Raw genomic sequence first — 22,350 nt, 5'->3', positions numbered from 1 at the left:
GCACCATGTTTGATTTGGTTAACCACTCCATTCTCATCTGTAGTCTACATCCACATGACCACTTGTTTGATTCTTACCTGCCTTAATGTAATCAGTATGTTGCCAGCTGTATCTTTTCTTTTCTTCCCATTTGCACATGATCACCTCTGGAATATCCTAAGATTTGATCCTTGGCTTCTTCCTTTCCTCAGTTTCCACATGTATGCTAATGACATGTAGCCCAAATTTTCATTACCACCCTCAATTTCATCACTGTTTCTGTGTTATCAGACTGCTTGTGGACATCAAGTTGTGGATGAGCCACCTTTTGCTCCAACATAATGTTGCCAAGACTGAATATATTATTGGGTTCCATTGGAAACTCTGTCTTTAGTGATGGCACCATCCTTCAGCGATGAAGATTCCTTCATTGGCAGAGTCTATAGTTTCAGTCCTACCCTCTGAAACCCATGTCCTAAATGTTTCCATCTTATTACTTCTCTCCTGCTTCTAAAAAGTTCATCAAAACCCATCTTTTCATCATGTATTTGATCATCTTTACTACTGTCAAGGTCAAGAATTCCTTCTGAAGCATTGTGGGAGGTTTACTTCATTCAAGGATCTATGTAAATGCATGCTGCTGTTTCCTCCCTGTTTTCTCCCTGTTTTCTCCCTCCTGTCTCATGCCTGTTTTGCTCTGCAACAGGCCACTGGGTGATGTGCGAGTAGCACGACATGAAACAACACTGATTTTGTTTCCTCCTTTCTGCTGGAAAAGTGTCCAAGCCATGCAGTATATTCCTCTGACTGTCTGAAGTCAGGAGTTCAGTCTGAGGGGGATTATGAGCTCTAACTTCTGTACTTCATTGCATGGCAGAGGCTGTTGGTTTAGGTTGGCTGTGCATTTATGGCACCTGGCTTTTTCTGCAATAATGTCATGTTCAGTAAAATTTAATTCACCATCTGAAATGAATATATCAACAGCCTGTTTATATTCTTAGTACATTTATGTGTTTGTTGTTTCACTTCAACAACATGCAAAAGGTGAGATGTGATGCCTGTAGGTAGGAGTGATTGTGGGTGTTGAAGTGACGTTAGGGGATCCAGGTTTGATGCCTATTCCATCTGAATTTTTGATTTCAGTACGTTTCATGAGGGTTGGCCCGTTCTCGCTTGCTGTTTTTCCTGGCAAAGGCTTGTTCAAAGAAATGTCAACAAATAGCTGGGAGCAGGTCCTCATTTATAGGTAGTGTGTAGTGGGGGGCAACTAAAGAAAAGTAAGCATTCAATACCCCACAAACATTACTGCAAAAGACTGCAGTGATACTAGACGTATCTATGGTTCATCACTATGTCTTGCTGATCTAGCTGTAATTGCACTAACAGTTTACAATTCTTCAACCCTAACTCGTTACAGTATTGAATAAGTTGTGATGGGCAAGTTGACTGACTACATCAAGTAAAATTATGATAAATACCCTTCCAATGCTAATATATTTTCTTCAATAAGTCATGCTTCATTTTTTCAAATTAATTCAAATGTTTTTGTTTTGGCCCTTTGTGGTGTAAATAGTGTTTCTTCTGTTAGTTCATGATCACATTTTTATTGTTTATGTGCAGCTCTAAACAGCTCATTGGTGTTCTCTAAGGATGAAGGGTTACTGATCTTCCTTCGAAAATCGCTGAGCAATGAAGATGTAAGTTCTCCATCAAAGCACGACTTGTATTTATATAGTGCCTTTCATGACTGCAGGATTTCCCAAAGCACTTCACGGCCATTGCCAATATTGTAATGTAGCAAATGCGGCAGCCAGTTTGGGCACAGCAACTTCCCACAAACAGCAACGTGATAATGGCCAGGCAATCTGTTGGGGGGGATACTGGTTGAGGGATTAATATCTGCCGGGGCACCAGGGAGAACCTTCTTTTCTTCAGAATAGTGCCATAGAATCTTTTATGTCCATTTAAGATAGGACACAGGGTCTTGATTAACACCTCATTTGAAAACGGGCAACTCCGTCAGTACAGCACTGGAGTGTCAACCTAGATTTTGTGCTCAAGGGCTGGATTTTCATGATGGGGGTGGCAAACAGGAACTGGGTCTGGTTTTGGGTCAGAAACCTGCCTCCTGTGGGAAGCTGACTCAGATTGGATTGCATTTTTCAAATGGGTCAGCCCTTTTGGTGTGGAAAAGGGTTTCCTGTCCTCTTAGAGCCAGTGGGATTGAAAATGGCAGTGGGTCAGATCAAGTGTGGGGCTCATGTGGACTTCCATGGCAGCCATCACTGAGGTTGCTGGTTGTCCTGAAGGAGAGATCTGTCTTCCACAACACCAGGGGGAAACGAGATGTCACAGGGGAGTTGGAGGCCATCAGTAGGGGCAGGGCAGACCCTTGCTTCATCAACGCCCACCTGGATCTAATGCTGGAGGCCGTGAGGGAGAGGAGGGACGTCGTCCTCCTGCAGGGTGACAGGAGAAGGTCACCTTGTGGTGCAGCAGGGAAAGCTCTCTGTTCAGTGTTAGCCTCCTCCTCCTCTCTTAGCTCCTGTTCCTCCCCTGATGAGGCCACACTTCTGGGGCTTCGTTGTCCTCAAGGTCCACACCTCTCTGGAGGACATGTTATGGAGAGCGCAGCAGACCACCACAATGACTCAGACCCTTGCAGGAGGGTTTTGGAAGGTGCCACCCGACCGATCCAAGCACCGGAATTGCATCTTCAGAAACCCGATGGTCTGCTCAATGGTTCTTTGGGGCTCCTGAAAAGGGGTCAATAGCCATCTCTTCAAGGGATTTCGCTTGTCCCCTTGGATCCATCCATCCATGCACTAAGGGGAATGGAGTGAAGTACCAAGGCAGCCTGGACTGGAAGATGATGAAGGAATTATGGCAGCTGCTAGGAAAGCGAGCACACACATGGAGAAAGCTGTTGTGGTTGTGGACCAGTTGGATGTTGATGGATCTCACTGGCCGGTCACTGGGTGCTTTGATGGACACATGGGCGCAAGTGATGAAGCCCCGCAAATGGGGAAATCCAGTGATGGAGGCTGAACCCAGTGCTCACTGTGCCTACGCAGGCCCATCTGTGCCAAAGTGGGTGTAGTCCCCTGCCCTCTTGAAAATGGCATATGTGATGCCTGATGAGTTGCTGACTGCCAGATCCACAGCTGATTGCCGGAGTAACCTGTTTGCATAGAAGCTTAGGACAACGGAGAGCTTGATGGCTGCAGGTAGGAGACTGCCATGGGAGCCATAAGGCCTCAGGTCATTGTGCATTAAAGTACATAAGACCGAGACCATCTGCCTGGATAGCCACAGGCTCCTATGGCACTGGTGTTCTGTCATTTGCAGGCAGCTGACTCTTGGGCTGTGCACACAATGTCTTGGGTAATTTTTTTTCCCAAAATATACTTTAATCATAAAAATTTGTAAAGAAAAATACATTACAAAACAGTTCCAAAAAGCATCAAGTCAGAACAATACAAAGAATGCAAAGCAGATCAGTTTCCTACAGTACAGGAGTGAGTTGCCTCACAACCCTTCCATTTCATTTTACATGCCATGTACATTTTACAGCAGACAAGTATTTTCTGTCTTGGGTAATGCCTTCATCCCCTTGCAGCCCCCAGCTGTGCTCCACCTCTGGCCTCCTGCTGTCCAGGAGGTTGCATCTGCTGAAACTCATCCTGGTTGCTCTGTCCAATGTCAAAGTAGTCTGTTCCCATCTGACCTACCTCAACTGGGCTTTGTACATTCACCAGGCCTTTCCCTTTCAACCTTAGGTGCCCTTGTGATGCCAGCTGCTGACGTTCCTTTCCAGTTTCTTGCCACTTACTAAAAAGAAATTCAACTCTTCCAGCTGCAGCATTAGCTACAGTGAGGTACATCTGAAGGAGCTGAGCTTTATTTGTTGCCTGTGCCTCTGGTTTAATTTAATCAGTCCTTCCCACAGCCCTTGTGGTCCTCCACACTGTTTAGGTCTTCACAACCCTGCTGTATTCCTCCCATGGGGTATTCCTTGTTCTCAGCCTTTAAAAATTGTTTACTGACACTGACAAGCCTGTTAATGAGCTCAACAGGCAATTAATTGGGGGCGAGCGCCCAACCTGTTCCCTCCCTGCTGGCGGCACTTTGAAAGTAGCATGGCTTTCCGGAGGCGGCAGGAGCCAGTGCCGAGCTCCGGGAGTACAAAATTCAAATCATGCTCGCAGCTGTTCCTGTCCTCAGCAGGCTTGGAAAATCTCACCCCAAGATTCTAGAGTGAACCCACAGACTTCTGACTGAAGTGAGCACTCTATCTCTGAGCCAAGGCTGGCACCTCAACAGATGATTGTGTTTTCAAGATTTTTTTTATAGTTTTGACTATTTATAATGTAATATACTAAAAAAAAAATCTGTCACATTTTGATTTCCAGTTTCGGGATTGTAGAGAAGAAGTTTTGAAGTTAGTTACTGCATTTGTTGAAAAGATTAAAGAGACAGTTGGACCTTATGCTCTTGAAATCAAGGTAAGGGACTTTGTGTTGTAATTTATAAACAAACCTGGGCAAATACAGTCAGAATTAAATATAATAGGACACCTGTCATTCAGCAGCCTGTTAGAAAGAAAACAATAAGCTCAGCTACGGGTTCTCTATCCTGGTCAAACACCCTTATTTCCACTATGTTGGAATTTGCTGTGTGAGAGCTCCATGGTGTAACTGTAAGCAGGTTTAGAGTGTACGGATAAACTTAAGGATAATAAATGACATTGTCGTGCATAAAGTGTCACCTTCTGGTGAATTGCAAGGTAAAGACATGACCTCCTACCTAGTGTGAATGTGTAAATGCATCTACATCACCAGGCCATCTGCAGGAATACCTCAATTTGGACACAAGAAGCATTAATTTAATTGATTGTGAAGTGATTCACAGTTCATACGTCTGCAAATCTAATTTTTACCTGTAAAATTACAGGTTTTTAATTGGATCAAAGCACTGTTGCTGAGATAATTAGATTTTGTAAATTATGGGAAATGCTACTCTTAATGAAATGGTTTGGCTCCTATCACCTCTGTATTAAAGCAGAATATCAATATTTCATTTTTTTCTTGAAACTTTATCTTCCTGTCTTGCTGTTTTTACAGGGCAACGTGGCTTGCTCTGCTGTATCTGTGCTTTAAAGGGTTCAATGCACCTTAACAAAATGTATCGACCATCTGAAATTATTTTAATGCAGTTGTCCGGAAAATGTCGTGAGTGGTGTTAGATTTTGAATAGCTAACTGGAATTATTAATTTTGCATGAAAATTATGAAAATCATGCTAAAACTAAAATGCATTTTTGGCCTCAAGGAATTCTGCAACAGCCTGCGTTTTATAGAGCATCCTTAATGTAGAAAGATGCTCCAGTGCACTTCAGAGGTGTAATCCAAGCAAAGTAGTTGCTGACGCAAAGAAGTTGAGGGGGATCATTAACTTGGTCAAAGGTAGGTTTCATGGAGGTTCTTAAAGGAGAAGGCAGAGCATATGGGGAATGGGTGGAATTCAAGAGAGTGAAGCCTAAACTGAATATCCAGGTTGTACCCTGTGCTAAATTTATATTGCAGCAATTACAAAGGGAAGGAAACATAACTATTTTCCAACCAAACCTTTTTGCGGAGAGGTGGTGCAGAAAAGGCCAGAGTCACAGAAACTGAAAATTTGTCAGTGGGGGTGGGTGACACCATTTCAGATGTAGCAAGAGCTGAGATGATCATGGGATTTAAACAAAGTATTGAAAATTTTAAAATTGAGGTGTTGGGGGACTAGGAGCTGTCATAGGTTAATGAGAACAGAGACCAGCTGAATTTTGGATGAACTGAAGTTTACAGAAGATGGAAAACGGGAGGCTGGCCAGGAGAGCATTGTAATTGTGACAGTAGTATGGATGATGGTTTCGGTTGCAGATGGGCTGAGTTTGCAGTAGGGATAGCGGGCAGTTTACAGAAGTGGAAGTAGGCAATCTTTGTGATAGAGGGGATTTGAGCTTGGAAGCTCAGTTCAGGGTTGAATAGGATGCCTAGGTTGCAATGTTCTGGTTCAACATCAGTCAGTGGCCAGGGAGTGGAAGGAGCGTTTGACAACATTATGCAGTTTGTAGTGGGTCCGAAGGTGATGACTTCAATCTTTCCATTGTTTAGCTGAAGTAAATTGGGGCTCATTCAAGTCTGGATGGCAAACAGTCTGACACCACAGAGGTAGTAGAGGTACTGGGAGAGGTTGTGGAGAGGTAAATCTGGGTGTTACATGTGAGTGCTGACACTACATTTGTGAATGGTAGCCAAGGGGAGCATACAAATGAAAGAGGAGGGGATCAAGGATAGATTATTTTAGGGGGGGATCCCAGAGGTAATGGTGCAAGGGGTGGAAGAGAAGCATTTGCTGGAGGTTTATTTATTTAGAGATACAGCACTGAAACAGGCCCTTCGGCCCACTGAGTCTGTGCCGACCATCAACCACCCATTTATACTAATCCTACATTAATCCCATATTCCCTACCACATCCCCAACTTCCCTCAATTCTCCTACCCATCTACCTACACTAGGGGCAACATTTTTCATTGGCAGTGGGGATGGTGGGAAGGGGTTGAAGGGCAAAGAGTGCAAAGTTTGGGGTTTAAAGTTCGGGACTGTCGATGGTTTTTTTAGGGAGGAAAGGGAAATAAATCTATTGTGTGATCATTGTGGGGGGGGAAGTGGTGCTTTTATGTGAAATTTACTGTCTTTATTAAAAAAATAAATTCCTGGTCCCTTTAAAAATTAAATTTTTTTCTCGGGGTTTAAAGCCCTTAGAAAAATGGTGCCGGTGCTTGTGCAGTGGCTCCGGACGCCGTTGCCGGGGATGTGGCTGCCGCACCCCCCTACGTCATGGGGGGGGCGGCAAATGAGCCCCCGCGTGAAATATTGCAGGGATGCTCGGTGGCTCTTCCGTGTCGGAAGGCCGCTGAGTTGAAAGCGCGTCACCGAGGAATGCAGTGCGTGATTAAAATTCAGCCCATAATGTTTTTCTTTATTTTCTTAGGATATGTGTCTTGTGGTGTATACCAAAGAAAGGGCTGCAAAATGCAAGGTTGCTGCCTTAGACCTCCTTCTTGTGGTAGGATACTTTTGTCTCATTCTAATCATTGTGGGAGTATTTCACAGGCAATTAATTATCTCAAAAGTTTTTTTTTAAACTTTTTAAATAAGTATGGGTTACAATTAAAGAATGAATGTTAATGCATGTGTAGCACTCAAAGGATTATCTCATTTAAGTATGATGAGGGTGAGATAATTTATCTTCTATCTTCTAGTATTAGTGTCTGTTTGGTTAAGTTGGATTCTTTGCTTCTGGGTCAGATGTTTATGTATTCAATTCCCTTTCTAAGGTTTGAGCACATAAACTAGGCTGACAGTACAGTGCAGTATGCAGGGAATGCTACATTCTTGGAGGCGGCTCCTTAGGTTAAAATATTAAGTCGAGGCCTTGTCTGCCAATTTCAATTTACAATTTCAGTTGTACAGTAAATTTCCTGTGGCGGTATTCAGAGAGGAGCAGTAAATCTTTCCTGTTTCCAAGCTCATATTCACCCCTTAAACAATACCACTTAAACAGATCATCTTCTCATTCATGAAAGTTGGGATGAGTAGAGAAGAGCTTTACTGTATCTGACCTTGAAGCATTTTTACTGCTAATGCTGGATGCCTGAAATGAAAATTTGTTCCATTCATCAGCACTAGCATCTCTCACCTTGAGAGCAAAACTAAAAGGAGGGAAAAGTGGCTGTCACATTTGCCAACATATCTGCAGTGACTGCATTTCATAATTGTCTGTGAAGCATTTTGAAACATGCTCTGGTAGGTTAATTTTTATTAATGTAGTGTCGACCTGTAAAATGGTCAGTGGAAGACCAGGAAAAACAAGGAAGGAAAAAGTATCTTAAACTTGGAAGCATAAAATTGAATACATTAGTTTGAGATAAATATATCTATTGTTTGTTAAAAATGTTGAATGTGCTGTAATAGTCCATCTCATAGTGCAGTGAAAGTTACGTTAGACTGCAACAGTGGGAAAATCCATTTTAAAAGTGCACTTGTTTACCTGCAGTACTTGTTACGTCTGTAGATGGTTCTGTGACAGGCATTTACAGTGTTGGATGCCTGTCACGTAACATTAGATGAAAGCTACTCTACTGGTACTGTATTTTGGCTATGATTTGGCACACAGCTCCAGTGTAAAGACACTGATTATCCTGTGTCATTGAAGAAATGGGTTGCAATCTTATTTTTTTTTCTAAGTTTAATAATGCCAAAAACTAACTTGAGATATAAATGTAGCACTTTTAATAACTGCAGTGTAAGTTGTTTTTAAGGTTTAATAACATTATGATGAAATTTCAGCTGTTGCGCAGTAAAAGCTGTCTTCAAGAATTTAAAATCAGAGACATGTTCAACAAATTCTATGGGGAATTGGCACAGAAGAGCAAACTTCCAGACACAGGTGCGCTTGTTTTCATTTCTTTTTAAACATTTTTCCTGAGAAGCAGAAAAGGTAACACATTTCTGATCCACATAATGTTTTTTTTAAACTGAATAGTCATGTTAACAAAGTCTTAGCAAACAACTGCAGGTGAAAAAAATATTTTATGCCAGTTGCTATCTCCATTATATGTTAGGACAATAAAGTTATGGAGAAAAGAAACAAAATGTGGCAGTTTCAGCTTGTCTCCTATATTCTACAGTTGTAATGTCCATTTCTACCTCTGCTGCCATTAAACAGTGGAAACCTTCCCTGAGGTCTCTGGTGGAATGCAGTGTTACTGGCGCTCAAGGCCATCTATGCTGGTCACAATTCCTTGATAGGAAGTGAGAACTATTAAATCTTCCTGTTAGAGATCAATGAAGACAGATTGTGGGAAAAGGTGACATGCCGATGTGGTGGAGAGTTGGTTAATGTATGTAGGATAATGTAGTGGATCTCCATTTTGTAATTCATCAGTTCAATAGGTGATTTAGGAATATTTATTGCTGCCGGAACTAGCAGAGGGAATAGGAGGTTTGGCATGGAAAATGGCAAAAATGAGACAGTTGTGCATTGGAAAGTTTTCCATTCCCTAAAACATCACTCATCTTGATGAGCAAGATTTGATGGGACAGCAGTCCCTGTTCTCTCATGGCTGTGTCCTTTATCTATTAACTTAATGCGGCACCCGTTTGTTTAGTACTGTTTTACCTAGCAGTCACATTATTTATATAAAACATTTATGTAAAATGACAAGTAATTGTATTAATCGTTATTTTGAATGGCTTTTCTTCATAGTGTTGGAGAAGGTATATGAGCTGTTGGGGGTTCTAGCAGAAGTACAGCCTACTGAAATGCTTGATAATTCAGAAAAACTCTTTCGTGCTTACTTAAGTGAGTTGAAAACACAGGTGAGTTTGAAATCCTTTTTGTTGGTTTATGTAACATTTTGTTTTCAACCATTGCTTAGTTTTTACCTCCTTTAAGTTTTTGCACCAGATATAAGAAATTGCCTTCCCTCTGCTCGTTCTAGGTGCTGATAGAAAATTGCCTTTTTGTTGGTAGTATTATAGAAAAAGGGCAGTGCAGTGGCTAGCACCACAGCCTCACAGCTCCAGCGACCTGGGTTCAGTTCTGGGTACTGCCTGTGCGGAGTTTGCAAGTTCTCCATGTGACCGTGTGGGTTTCCTCTGGGTTCCCACATGTCAAAGACTTGCGGGTTGATAGGTAAATTGGCCATTGTTAAAAAAAAAAATTGCCCCGAGTGTAGGTAGGTGGTAGGAGAATTGAGGGAAGGTGGGAAAATGGGATTACTGTAGGATTAGTATAAATGGGTGGTTGATGTCAGCGCGGACTCGGTGGGCCGAAGGGCCTGTTTCGGTACTGTATTTGCCTATGACTCTAAAAACAAATGTTTAAAGTGATATGTTTACTCACTTTTTTTTCTCAATGTATTACCAATCTCCCAGCATTTTGCCCAAGGTCAGTTGGAGGATACACTATTTTATAAGGACAGGAGTGATGTGTAATTCACAGGCAATCTGTTGCTGAGGTGGAAGGATTGTGGCAGTATCCGAGTAAACAAGTGCTTTAAGACAGTAGCTCAAAGGGGAAGATGTTCTTGGTTCCCTTTTTGTTGTAAAATTGTTACGCCATTCTTTATAAATGTTTTTACAATTTCTAATTCCTCAGATGACCTCTGCAACAAGAGAACCCAAACTTCTAGTGGTTTCGGGATGTCTCAGAGGGATGATAGCACTTATGGTAAACTTCACTAAATCTATAGAGGAAGGTGAGTTTCTGTTTTAATTATACTGAGATACAAATTCTTAATGCACTCCAGCAATGTGAAGAAAAATAATTTGCAACTGTACTTTCCAGATCCAAGGACATCAAGGGATATTTTTGACTATGCAATGAAAGCCATAAATTTGCAGGTTAGTTCTAAAGTGCTGGATATTGTTTGTAGAAAGGATAACTAATTAAAGGTTAAACATTGCCTTTGGGGGAATTGAGAAATCTTAGAGCAGAAATATTGTTTTTGTTTCAATTAGTTAAGGTTTAAAAGATTCTTACCCAGAAACCAATGGAGAATACTTAGTGGAAAATGGAGGGAGTAGCCCATGTTCATGCTTTCATGCGTTCTGCCACATTTTCCATTGATGGAGTGAGTTCCTGATCTCATCCAGGTTGCTGGAAGGAGGAGGAAAATGAAAGTCTGGATCAACCCACACTGTATTGGTAATTGATGTAAGACCAGGTTGGGGACTGGTATGTGAAGGTAATTTACTATACAGTAAATATACAGAGAAAAAACTAGAACAGTGAAATTTGGCACAAAATGTGATGATGTAATATGGTCCAGAACATTTGGAGTTTTTACTGTCATATTTCTCTTTTTGCATCAATCTATTAACCAAAAGATTTTTTTTAAAAGGCGAAAATAACTTCGAATTCAAGTTCATGCAATGAGAACATATTTGAGAGCACTTAAATTTAGAGTTTTTGCCTTAATTTGATCACTGTGGACTCATCAATGCTATGCTTTGGCTTTCCCAACTTTGCAATAACTTTTGAATAACCATTCATGAGGTTGATATTGATTTTAGAATTTTAGTTGTGTTCTCTCTGCTTAAAGATTCTGCATACTCTAATTATTTTTGCCCAGTGATTAGTGAATGGGATATGATATCAGATCTGATGGTGGCAGTAAGCCAAAGATGCACAGTTATTGATGAGTTTACTAAGCTAGTGATCATTTTGGTACAAGGCAAAGATGAATGCTAAAATGAGCATTGACCTGGTAAAACATCATGCACAGCAGCACCTCACTTATTATCCAAATTTACTGTTACCAGTTGGAGTGAACTTTGGCTTGCGGGTAGCATTCCAACCTCTGAGTTATGGGTTTGAGCCCTACGCCAAAGAGCCTCTGTATAGAAATGAGAGTTCCAGTCATAGACTACAGGAATGGCATCCCCTGGGATACTTGGTGGGTGTGATGTGGCCTCCCCATTGCCATTTCAACAAGCAGAAGACCAGAACTTCTTTGAATATTGGGTTGATATCCAGCGGGGTTCTTATGTCTAAAAGGAGTGGAATTATGCGTGCCCCTTCACCCCATTGCGTAGAGCCAGTTCTCCCTGATTAGGCTTACAACCTGCCCACGTCAAACCGGGTCTTTGTTATGAAAAACATCCATGATCTGGATGTAAAAGCAATGGAAGAAATTGTCTTCCTCGTGTCCCTAGGCATGGAAGAAGACTGTTAACTAGTCAATAGCATTACAGGATGGCATGTTCTGGTAATATATTTGTGTTTCTTTTGACAGATTGACATAAAGAGATATGCTGTTCCTTTGGGTAAGATATTTTTGATTAATTTTCATCACCTTTCCAAATTGAAACGGTTACGACCGTCCACTCTAGTCAAAGTCCCCAATCAAAATATATGATTCTGATTGTGGTGGGAGAAACGCACTGATAATTCAATCCCGTCAATCCACAGATCGCCTAACATATCACGTTAAACTTTCCAATTTAAAGAAAGACCCAGCCAAATTGTACCATCTATTAACCCCCGAATGAGGCTAACCAAACCAGGTGTCTTTAGATCAACAGATTAACTATTTAATTAGAAAAACTAAATTCTTAAACACTCAGATATAAACAACATTTAAAATAGAAAAAATTAGAGTCCTTGCAGATTTACGCTCCTGCCGGATGTGGAACAGTCCAAGGTTGCTTGAAGTCCTCTCAGCCACCGATGGGGGAAAAAGGTTCTTCAACAGTCTGTAGTCTAATTTAGAAGTTGAAATAGTTGCTCCTTCTCCAGTGATGAATTTCTACAATTAACCACTTGCAGACACTTTTTAATGAATCAATTTGGCTTTAGAATTTTTGAGGGATAAAAGATTGTCACAGTCTAATTTCCCTTCCTTTAGTTTAAATTATCAGATATCTCTGTTTTGGCTTGATTTTTTAGAATTTTGAGAATAATTAATAAACAGACTAAATTCTCTCCCTTCAGTTTAAATGGTCTGAGAGATCTCCTTTCAGGCTCTGTCTGTCTGTCTGTTTTTCAGTTAGAACAGTCTGTTTCAACTAAAAAGCCAGTTCAGAAGGTAATTGCAACATTGTATATCTGGTCTTTGGTCTCTGAATGGATGTTGCCGGGTAACCAGGATGCATTCTTTGAAGCTGGTTGGTTCCCTCTCTGTATGGTTATATCCAACAGCAACCAAAATGCACTTTCTCTAACTCCTGAGACTTGCTGGTTCTTAAGCAGTACGGCTCCTTTTCCAGTCTTAAAGGCACACCGCATTCTTCCCAAAAAAAACTACAGGATCATAACAATATAATAACCATTTGAATTTCAAACTGTTTTGATTACAGAAGAAAAACAATATTCATCCATTAGGACACAGGCTGCGAAAGAGATTTTAATGACCGTAAACACAGGAAAATGTATTGTAAATTAGTAATTATGTATATTGTTTAAATCTGTAAAGATTTTTGTTGAAAGTGTTAATGCATGCCAAGCCACAAATTCAAAGAGGTTGACAGCCCTTTATGGTAACATGCCCAGGTGACCATTTTTAATGCATGCAGTTAACCATTAAGTTTTGGCGAGCTATTTGAGAGTAGATGCCAATACCATTGATCCTGTCCTCATTGGATATTCATGCTTTTGCACCTCCAGCAGGAGTCATATGATAGTAAACAGGAGTGAAAACCATGCCGATTTTTCTCTTCTGCTGCATATGAAGTATCCCATTTACCAACCTGGCTGCTATTTACCAACTTAGCACATACCAGGGATTGAATCTGGGACCTTCATGGCCTGTGAGGTTCAATACCGCATCACAGGGTATATTTTCCCATTGATTTCTCCCTCTAATCAATTTAAGGTTGTTTTGAGACGTGCCTACAAATTTGTGGATTGAACAGTTGCTGCAGTTGTAACTGATTATGAAGAGGCAATCTGATAAAAATCCTTGCAGGGATGCTCAAGAATTCAATTTCTTCTTGTATTTTTGTACAGCTGGATTGCGCTTGTTCACATTGCACTCTAGCCAATTCAGCACCTACCTTATGGACAGCTACCAAACACTGTTTGAAACAATGTCAAAATGGTGTGGCCATACAAATGCTGATATGAAAAAAGCTGGCTATGCTGCTCTTGAAAGTTTCCTTAAAGAGGTAATTAATTCTCATTAAATTGCTACAATATTCTAATGGAGTGTTTGAACATAATACGTATTTGACATAAATTGGTCAAAATATTTTCTATCTAACTTTCTCTTTCCCAAAGCTGTGGAGTGATGCCAGTGTTGTACTCGCTGTCTGGCCACATATCTTGGTTTCTTCAGCAAATTTTGTTGCACGTTACAAGAACTGGTGAGGCGTTGCTTCATTTGAATGTAATTAAAAATATGATACAGCGTGTCCTTCACAATTATTACATAGTGTGAAGTAATATTTACAGAACGTAAATGGGTCATTCCATCCAGTTTGTTTATGCCGGTTTTTATGCACTACATAAGCCTCCCCCAGCCTTCTTCAAAAACTCCATTAATATATCCTTCTATTTCTTTCTCCCTCATACACATATCTAGCTTCCTCTTAAATGAATCTATTTTAGTCACCTCAAATACTCATTGTGGTAGTGAGTACTTCTCTACATCTTTCTGATCAAACGCTTTCATTATCTTAAAGGCCGCCATCTAGCCACCCCCCCCCACACCTCAGTCTTCTCTTTCCTGGAGTATCATTCCAGTAAATCTTTTTTGCACCTTCTCCAGTGCCTCTTTATCCTTTTTCTAATATGGAGATGTGAACTCTTCATAGTACTCCAAGTTTGGTCTAACCAAGGTTCTATACAAACTTAGCATAACTTGTTTGTTTTTCAGTTCTATCCTTTTAGAATATACCCCATTGTTTTGTTTGCTTTTTATGGCCATATTAACCTGCGTCGCTGCTTTTAGTGACTTGTATATCAGTACTAACAGATCCATTTGTTCTTCTACTCCATATAGACACTTATTTTCCAAGGAGTATTCGTCCTACCAAAATGTGCAAGCTCACACTATTTATTGAAGTTAATTTGTAATTACACCCAAATTAGTCTTCTGCTATTTTTGTGTGAACTCTTCCATTGTTTAATTGTGATGATAGAAATTCTTGATACAGCACAATGTTCTGGTTATTGTGGTAATGGCTTTAAGTGTTTCTTTAAAAATCCAGTGCCAGAGTGTTTGAGGTTTGTGTGACTTTTGTTCCATCTTTAGGTAATGGGCTAAACTTTCAACTTCAGGGGTATTGAGCGGGCGACATTAGATCAGCCACCCATTATACACACTCCCTAATTTTCCTTTCCATCGGAGTCAGTTGTACAAAAATAATTCTTTAACTTCCTGACATTGGAGCAGTTTTAGATAAATCCAAAATCCAATATTGTAGAAATGGAGCATTTTGCTCGGCTGCATGAATGTTAGTGGGACATTATGACTGCCAGTAGTCTTATCTGTCGATATATCCACATGCAACGTTGTGACAGTGACTCCTTCTGCAGTGTACTTGAAAAACAGATGAACCTGTTAACCAACTCTCCTTTGTCTTTCCCATATACAGATTGCATTACAAGTGGCAGAAAATGCTCATTTACACAAGGATAAGTTGCAGTACTTTATGCAACAGTTTTATGACATCATCCGGACAATGGAATCGAGTTCTAAAGAGCTCTCCATTGCAATAAGAGGATATGGACTTTTTGCAGCTGTATGTTTTGACTTTTTTAACTTGTTACATAAGTCATTACTTTGTGTGTATAACTTGACAAAGTAGAGAAGCGAGAGAAATGTTTGCATAAACATTACCAAATTTTCAAGTAAGACAAAAGAAAGTAAGCCTGAGTAGAATGGATGCCATTCTGGGTTAGTGAATTGTGATGGAATGAAAGTTGCTTCTTGATAGTTGCATTAGTTAAACTGAAAATTGCTTGGACAACATCAGTGCAGTTGCTATAGTGTAATCCCACAAATAAAATGTACTCGCATTAAATTGCAGTCGTACTCAGATGCCAAAGGAGTGGTTGATTGTAATTTACTAAGATTGGGACATTGTTGGGGAAGGAAAACGTTAACCTATTTCTTGTGTTGTGCACATAGACTGGGAGTGCTTGATATTTGTTATATTCCAGAAAGCCAGTTACTAAAGGATATAACTGGAGTCAGTCTTTACACACTTTCATAAGCACTTATTTAGACAGTTACAAATCACAAGCAAGCACCTCCTAACCCAACAACCACATTTTAAGTCTGTGTCTATTTATAGAGGGTCAAGTGAATCCCCAGTTAATGCTCACCACATGCCTACAATTGGGGCGGCACAGTGGCGCAGTGGTTAGCACCGCAGCCTCACAGCTCCAGCGACCCGGGTTCAATTCTGGGTACTGCCTGTGTGGAGTTTGCAAGTTCTCCCTGTGTCTGCGTGGGTTTTCTCCGGGTGCTCCGGTTTCCTCCCACAGCTAAAAGACTTGCAGGTTGGTAGGTAAATTGGCCATTATAAATTGCCCCTAGTATAGGTAGGTGGTAGGGAAATATAGGGACCGTTGGGGATGTGGTAGGAATATGGGATTAGTGTAGGATTAGTATAAAATGGGTGGTTAATGGTCGGCACAGACCCGGTGGGCCGAAGGGCCTGTTTCAGTGCTGTATCTCTAAACTAAACTAAACACAATTAACATACATGTAACAGTAACAGTGGCGAAATAAATCAGATACATTTCACAGCACCAACCAATCGTACCAAATTGGAAAAAGATTATTTTTGTAAAAATGAGAGTATATTTATTAAGAGTCTAGATATCATATTGTGCCAAATTACAGGTGGTGGAAGCAGATTCAATAGTAACTTTCAAAAGGGAATTGGATAGTTACTTAAACAGGAAAATTTTGCAGGGTTATATGGAAAGAGCAGGGGAGTGGGACTAAAAATCTCTTTGAAAGAGCTATCCCATCACATCACATAATTACAGTAAATTCCATTCAATATCTGTCTGTCCAATGTATTGTGCTGTCAGTGTACCTTAGTTGTTTACAGTCCTTTCCACTGATAGCTATGCTCCCTATAGTTTTGAGTAAGGTAAATAGTGAAACACTATTCTCTCTGATTAGAAAGTCAGTGACAAAGGGTCATCAATTTAAAATTATCACTAAATTAGTAAGAAGGAAGGTTGAGAAATGTCTGCAGAGGGTTAACATAGTCTTACATGATAATTACTGCACAGAAACAGGCCATTTGGCCCAACATGTCTATGCTGGCATTTATACTCCACTTGAGACTCCTCCCAACCTCCTGCATCTAAACCCAGCAACATATCCCTCTATTCCTTTCCCCCTTGTGGTTTTCTGGTTTGCCCTTAAATGCATCTATGCTAATCACCTCAGCTGTTCCTTGTGGTAGCAAGTTCCACATTCTGACCATGCTCTGGGTAAAAGCATTTCTCCTGAATTCCCTGTTGGATTTATTAGCGATCATCTTGTATTTTTGGCCCTTGGTTCTGGTCCCATTTGTAAGTGGAAATATCTCTATGTCTACCCTATCAAACTGTCCCTGGGGACATGGGTTCAAATCCCACCAAAGCAGAAGGTGGAATTTGAATTCAATAAATAAATCTGGAATTAAAAAGCTTGTCTAATGATGGCCATGACACCATTGTCGATTGTTGTCAAAACCCATCTGGTTCACTAATGTCCTTTAGGGAAGGAAATCTACTGTCCTTACCTGGTCTGGCCTACATGTGACTCCAGACCCACGGAAATGTGGTTGACTCTTACATGCCCTCTGAAATGGCCTAGCAAGCCACTCAGTTGTATCTAACTGCTACGAAATCAATAAAAAGGAACTCCCTTCCTAATAGCACTGTGGGTGTACCTACCCCACATGGACTGCAGCGGTTCAAGAAGGCAGCTCACCACCACCTTCTCCAGGGCAATTAGGGATGGGCAATAAATGCTGGTCTGGCCAGCGCCGCCCACATCCCATGAATAAAAAAAAACTCTTTCCTACTAGGTATAATCTCTCTATTCTGGTATCATGCTAGTAATTTTTTTTTGCTCCTTCTACTGTGTTTCCCTGTCCTTTTTAGAATATGGAGACCCAAACTGTTCACAGTACTCCCAACTGTGGTATGGAACCTTGGTTAAACAAGTTGTTGCAACAAGGAGCGAATGAGAAAAACACCTTGCATTTTCTAAAGGAAAATTGGTTAAATATTTGAAGCAGAGAGCTAGAGAGAGAGGATGGGATAGTGGGATTGGTTTCTGATTGCATGAGCAAAGAGCTAGCGCAGAGCAGATGCACAGAGTGATCTATGTACTGTAAAATTATATATAACAAACCCTAGCTGGAAATATTGTTGAATAACAATAGCATATGATCAGTATATTCTACAATACATTTCGAAAGTATGATATTCATGTACTTTTATTTACTTTTGCAGTTAACCCACCAACAATAGTCCAGTCCCAATGCAGACTCAAATTATTTAATTTTATTTCCCTATTCGTTTGATTTTAGCCCTGTAAGGCTGTGAACCCTGAGTCTGTTGACTTCATGTACACGGAACTGATTCAACGTTGTAAACAGATGTATCTCACTGAGGCAGACACAGAAGATGACAATGTTTATCAGCTTCCCAGTTTCCTAGACTCTATTGCGAGTGTCATCTTCCACATAGACAAAGTAAGTGTTCCCTGTGTTAGTCTCTTTGGAAAATTTCTTAACTATTAAATGTTGGTCTTTTTTTTAATATAGGAGTTCTGTGTTTTGAGATTTGCATCAATTGACTTGCATAATAGGTTGATTTTAAATGGTATTTTAATGGCAACAGTTGCAAAGCTGTGAAATTATTGGTGAGTTCGTTAAACTTTCATTTTTTTCTTAAATTCTTAAAAAACAATAATCTTCATTGCTACTCTGGATCCAGTCACTAGGAGGTGAGCCAATCTTTGATGTTCTCACCTCCTCTGATTGCAGAACCCCACTTCTGCTTGGTTCGTTCACTGATAGCATAGCTGAGATTTGAAGCTTGCAACCTGGGGAATTGCAGATGTAGCCGATGTCCTACTACTCTGTCCCATGGAATATTAGGGCACCAGTGCACTGCCTAGGATAGGTAGAATTAATATTTTAGTCACTGAAGTGTCTAATTTATTGGTGAATATGTTCTTTAAACCCTAGATAAAATACTTTTTGCAGTGTGATTTTAAAATGGTAGATTGCAAATTAAACTGCAGTTACTCTCTTAATAACATAGAACAAAAAAAATGCTGTTCTTCAGAAATTTGGATATTCAAAAGGCATAATTAATTGTAAAGTTTGCGTATTAATTTATATGTGTCACTGGAATTATTTTCCCTTTCAGATCCCTGGAGTTTATACTTCTGTGCTCGAGCATCTGCTGGTGGTTCAGATAGACAGCTTCCCACAGTACAGTGCAAGAATGCAACCAGTTTGCTGTCGTTCTATAGTTAAACTGTTCATTGCCCTTGCAGGAAAGGGCCCTGTTCTCTGGAGCTTTATTAGCACAGTAGGTCAGTAGCAAACCCCTGTACAAATATGTTGACCTATCAGTCTCCTTGTCAGTAGTGCAGTTCAGCATCGGTGAATTGCAGATTTGTATCCTTTCAGCATTGCTGGATATTGTGGACCTTCTGCCAACATTTCAGAACGACCATGGCCAGACTGGCCAAGTATTCCCCATGATTTTTTAAAGCATCGTGGTGTTCAAGTCACATTCATTGCTTTAAAGAAACTGCATGTTTCTGAATCTTCCTTGCTGTGCTAAATCTGTTTATACAGCCGAAAACAGCGAACTGTGAACCATTTCTGTTGGAAAGATGTTCATTTTAAATTGTGTGACCAGCAGGGGTTACTGGCAGTTTTCAGTTCGTTGCTGAGAAATTTGTCATTCTGGAAATGCTTGTTCCCTTCAGCAGGCCAGTTGCACGTGACAACATTATTCAAATCTATTTTTATGCGAAATCAGTAAGAACAGTCGGAATCATTTTCATAAGTAGTAGTTTAATGTTTTAGCATTCCTAAATTGTTTCCGTTGTTGCAGAACTAAAAGCTAAATTGTGAAGGTGGGAAATGTTGCTGTTCACACTGGGAGCAAGAAAATTTAGTGCTTACACAGGTGTAATCAATGTAATATAGCTGCTGATGTAATGATAAAATAAATTCATTGCTGCTGTATTGGTGACTTATTAAACTGCAACAAGTTTCTGCAGAAACAATTCGTCCAAATATTGTATGGCAGAAGTATTGAAATTGCCCACAAAAATTTGGCAATTACGCTGTTACATTTTGTGAACTATTTTATTTTTACGTATTTTTTTGAAATATTCTGTTCCAGTGCATCAAGGTCTGATACGTGTCTGTTCAAAGCCAGTTCTGCTTCCTGGGGTAAGCAAAATGTACATGCCATCTTGCTTTATTCAATAATGAGCATCAACAGTTGCACTGAAATCACGTTGTGCGAATATTTGTAAACAAATGCATAATGAGTTCGTATGAAATTCCTTTGTGCACAATTAAACTGAGGCATTCAGCATATATTTATGAGGTCACCCTGTTGGGAGTCTTTTATAGACCTCCAAATAGTTCCAGAGATGTAGAGGAAAGGATAGCGAAGATGATTCTCGACAGGGGCGAGAGTAACAGGGTAGTTGTTATGGGGGACTTTAACTTTCCAAATATCGACTGGAAATACTATAATTTGAGTACTTTAGATGGGTCAGTTTTTGTCCAGTGTGTGCAGGAGGGATTTCTGACACAGTATGTAGACAGGCCAACCAGGGGCGATGCCACATTGGATTTGGTACTGGGTAATGAACCCGGCCAGGTGTTAGATTTAGATGTAGGTGAGCACTTTGGTGATAGTGATCACAATTCGGTTAGGTTTACCTTAGCGATGGGCAGGGACAGGTATATTCCGCAGGGCAAGAATTATAGCTGGGGGAAAGGAAATTATGATGCGATTAGGCAAGATTTAGGATGCGTAGGATGGGGAAGGAAACTGCAGGGGATGGGAACAATCGAAATGTGGAGCTTATTCAAAGAGCAGCTACTGCGTGTCCTTGATAAGTATGTACCTGTGAGGCAGGGAGGAAGTTGTCGAGCGAGGGAGCCGTGGTTTACTAAAGAAGTTGAAGCGCTTGTCAAGAGGAAGAAGAAGGCTTATGTTAGGATGAGACGTGAAGGCTCAGTTAGGGCGCTTGAGAGTTACAAGCTAGCCAGGAAGGATCTAAAGGGAGAGCTAAGAAGAGCAAGGAGAGGACACGAGAAGTCATTGGCGGATAGGATCAGGGAAAATCCTAAGGCTTTCTATAGGTATATCAGGAATAAAAGAATGACTAGAGTTAGATTAGGGCCAATCAAGGATAGTAGTGGGAAGTTGTGTGTGGAATCAGAGGAGATAGGGGAAGTGTTAAATGAATATTTTGCGTCAGTATTTACAATAGAGAAAGAAAATGTTGTCGAGGAGAATACTGAGATTCAGGCTACTAGGCTAGATGGGATTGGGGTTCACAAGGAGGAGGTGTTATCAATTTTGGAAAGTGTGAAAATAGATAAGTTCCCTGGGCCAGGTGGGATTTATCCTAGGATTCTCTGGGAAGCTAGGGAGGAGATTGCAGAGCCTTTGTCCTTGATCTTTATGTCGTCATTGTCGACAGGAATAGTGCCGGAAGACTGGAGGATAGCAAATGTTGTCCCCTTGTTCAAGAAGGGGAGTAGAGACAGTCCTGGTAATTATAGACCTGTGAGCCTTACTTCGGTTGTGGGTAAAATGTTGGAAAAGGTTATAAGAGACAGGATGTATAATCATCTTGAGAAGAATAAGTTCATTAGCGATAGTCAGCACAGTTTTGTGACGGGTAGGTCGTGCCTCACAAACCTTATTGAGTTTTTCGAGAAGGTGACCAAACAGGTGGATGAGGGTAAAGCAGTGGATGTGGTGTATATGGATTTCAGTAAGGCGTTTGATAAGGTTCCCCATGGTAGGCTATTGCAGAAAATACGGAAGTATGGGGTTGAAGGTGATTTAGAGCTTTGGATCAGAAATTGGCTAGCTGAAAGAAGACAGAGGGTGGTGGTTGATGGCAAATGTTCATCCTGGAGTTTAGTTACTAGTGGTGTACCGCAAGGATCTGTTTTGGGGCCACTGCTGTTTGTCATTTTTATAAATGATTTGGAAGAGGGTGTAGAAGGGTGGGTTAGTAAATTTGCGGATGACACTAAGGTCGGTGGAGTTGTGGATAGTGCCGAAGGATGTTGTAGGGTACAGAGGGACATAGATAGGCTGCAGAGCTGGGCTGAGAGATGGCAAATGGAGTTTAATGCGGAAAAGTGTGAGGTGATTCACTTTGGAAGGAGTAACAGGAATGCAGAGTACTGGGCTAATGGGAAGATTCTTGGTAGTGTAGATGAGCAGAGAGATCTTGGTGTCCAGGTGCATAAATCCCTGAAGGTTGCTACCCAGGTTAATAGGGCTGTTAAGAAGGCATATGGTGTGATGGCTTTTATTAGTAGGGGGATCGAGTTTCGGAGCCACGATGTCATGCTGCAGCTGTACAAAACTCTGGTGAGACCGCACCTGGAGTATTGCGTGCAGTTCTGGTCACCGCATTACAGGAAGGATGTGGAAGCTTTGGAAAGGGTGCAGAGGAGATTTACTAGGATGTTGCCTGGTATGGAGGGAAGGTCTTACGAGGAAAGGCTGAGGGACTTGAGGTTGTTTTCATTGGAGAGAAGGAGGAGGAGAGGTGACTTAATAGAGACATATAAG

General features: G+C 40.8%; 1 protein-coding gene across 4 annotated transcripts in view; it reads left to right on the top strand.

The window, feature by feature from the left end:
- The window catches only part of prkdc (protein kinase, DNA-activated, catalytic subunit), a 283,563-nt gene that overhangs the window by 11,956 nt on the left and 249,257 nt on the right, over positions 1–22,350 (top strand). For all 4 annotated transcript variants that reach the window (XM_068031803.1, XM_068031802.1, XM_068031801.1 and 1 more), the window contains exons 2-14: positions 1,600–1,676; positions 4,392–4,484; positions 7,018–7,092; positions 8,376–8,475; positions 9,295–9,407; positions 10,189–10,288; positions 10,378–10,433; positions 11,828–11,858; positions 13,540–13,697; positions 15,129–15,275; positions 18,078–18,242; positions 18,925–19,093; positions 19,918–19,967. In XM_068031803.1, the coding sequence (XP_067887904.1) occupies positions 1,600–1,676; positions 4,392–4,484; positions 7,018–7,092; positions 8,376–8,475; positions 9,295–9,407; positions 10,189–10,288; positions 10,378–10,433; positions 11,828–11,858; positions 13,540–13,697; positions 15,129–15,275; positions 18,078–18,242; positions 18,925–19,093; positions 19,918–19,967 (1,334 nt within the window). The remainder of the gene's footprint in view (positions 1–1,599; positions 1,677–4,391; positions 4,485–7,017; positions 7,093–8,375; positions 8,476–9,294; positions 9,408–10,188; positions 10,289–10,377; positions 10,434–11,827; positions 11,859–13,539; positions 13,698–15,128; positions 15,276–18,077; positions 18,243–18,924; positions 19,094–19,917; positions 19,968–22,350) is intronic.

Source organism: Heterodontus francisci, chromosome 5 (genome assembly GCF_036365525.1).
Source record: "Heterodontus francisci isolate sHetFra1 chromosome 5, sHetFra1.hap1, whole genome shotgun sequence".
NCBI lineage: Eukaryota > Metazoa > Chordata > Chondrichthyes > Heterodontiformes > Heterodontidae > Heterodontus > Heterodontus francisci.
The sequence above is the reverse complement of the archived record's forward strand: the minus strand, read 5'-3'. Positions and strand labels throughout refer to the sequence as shown.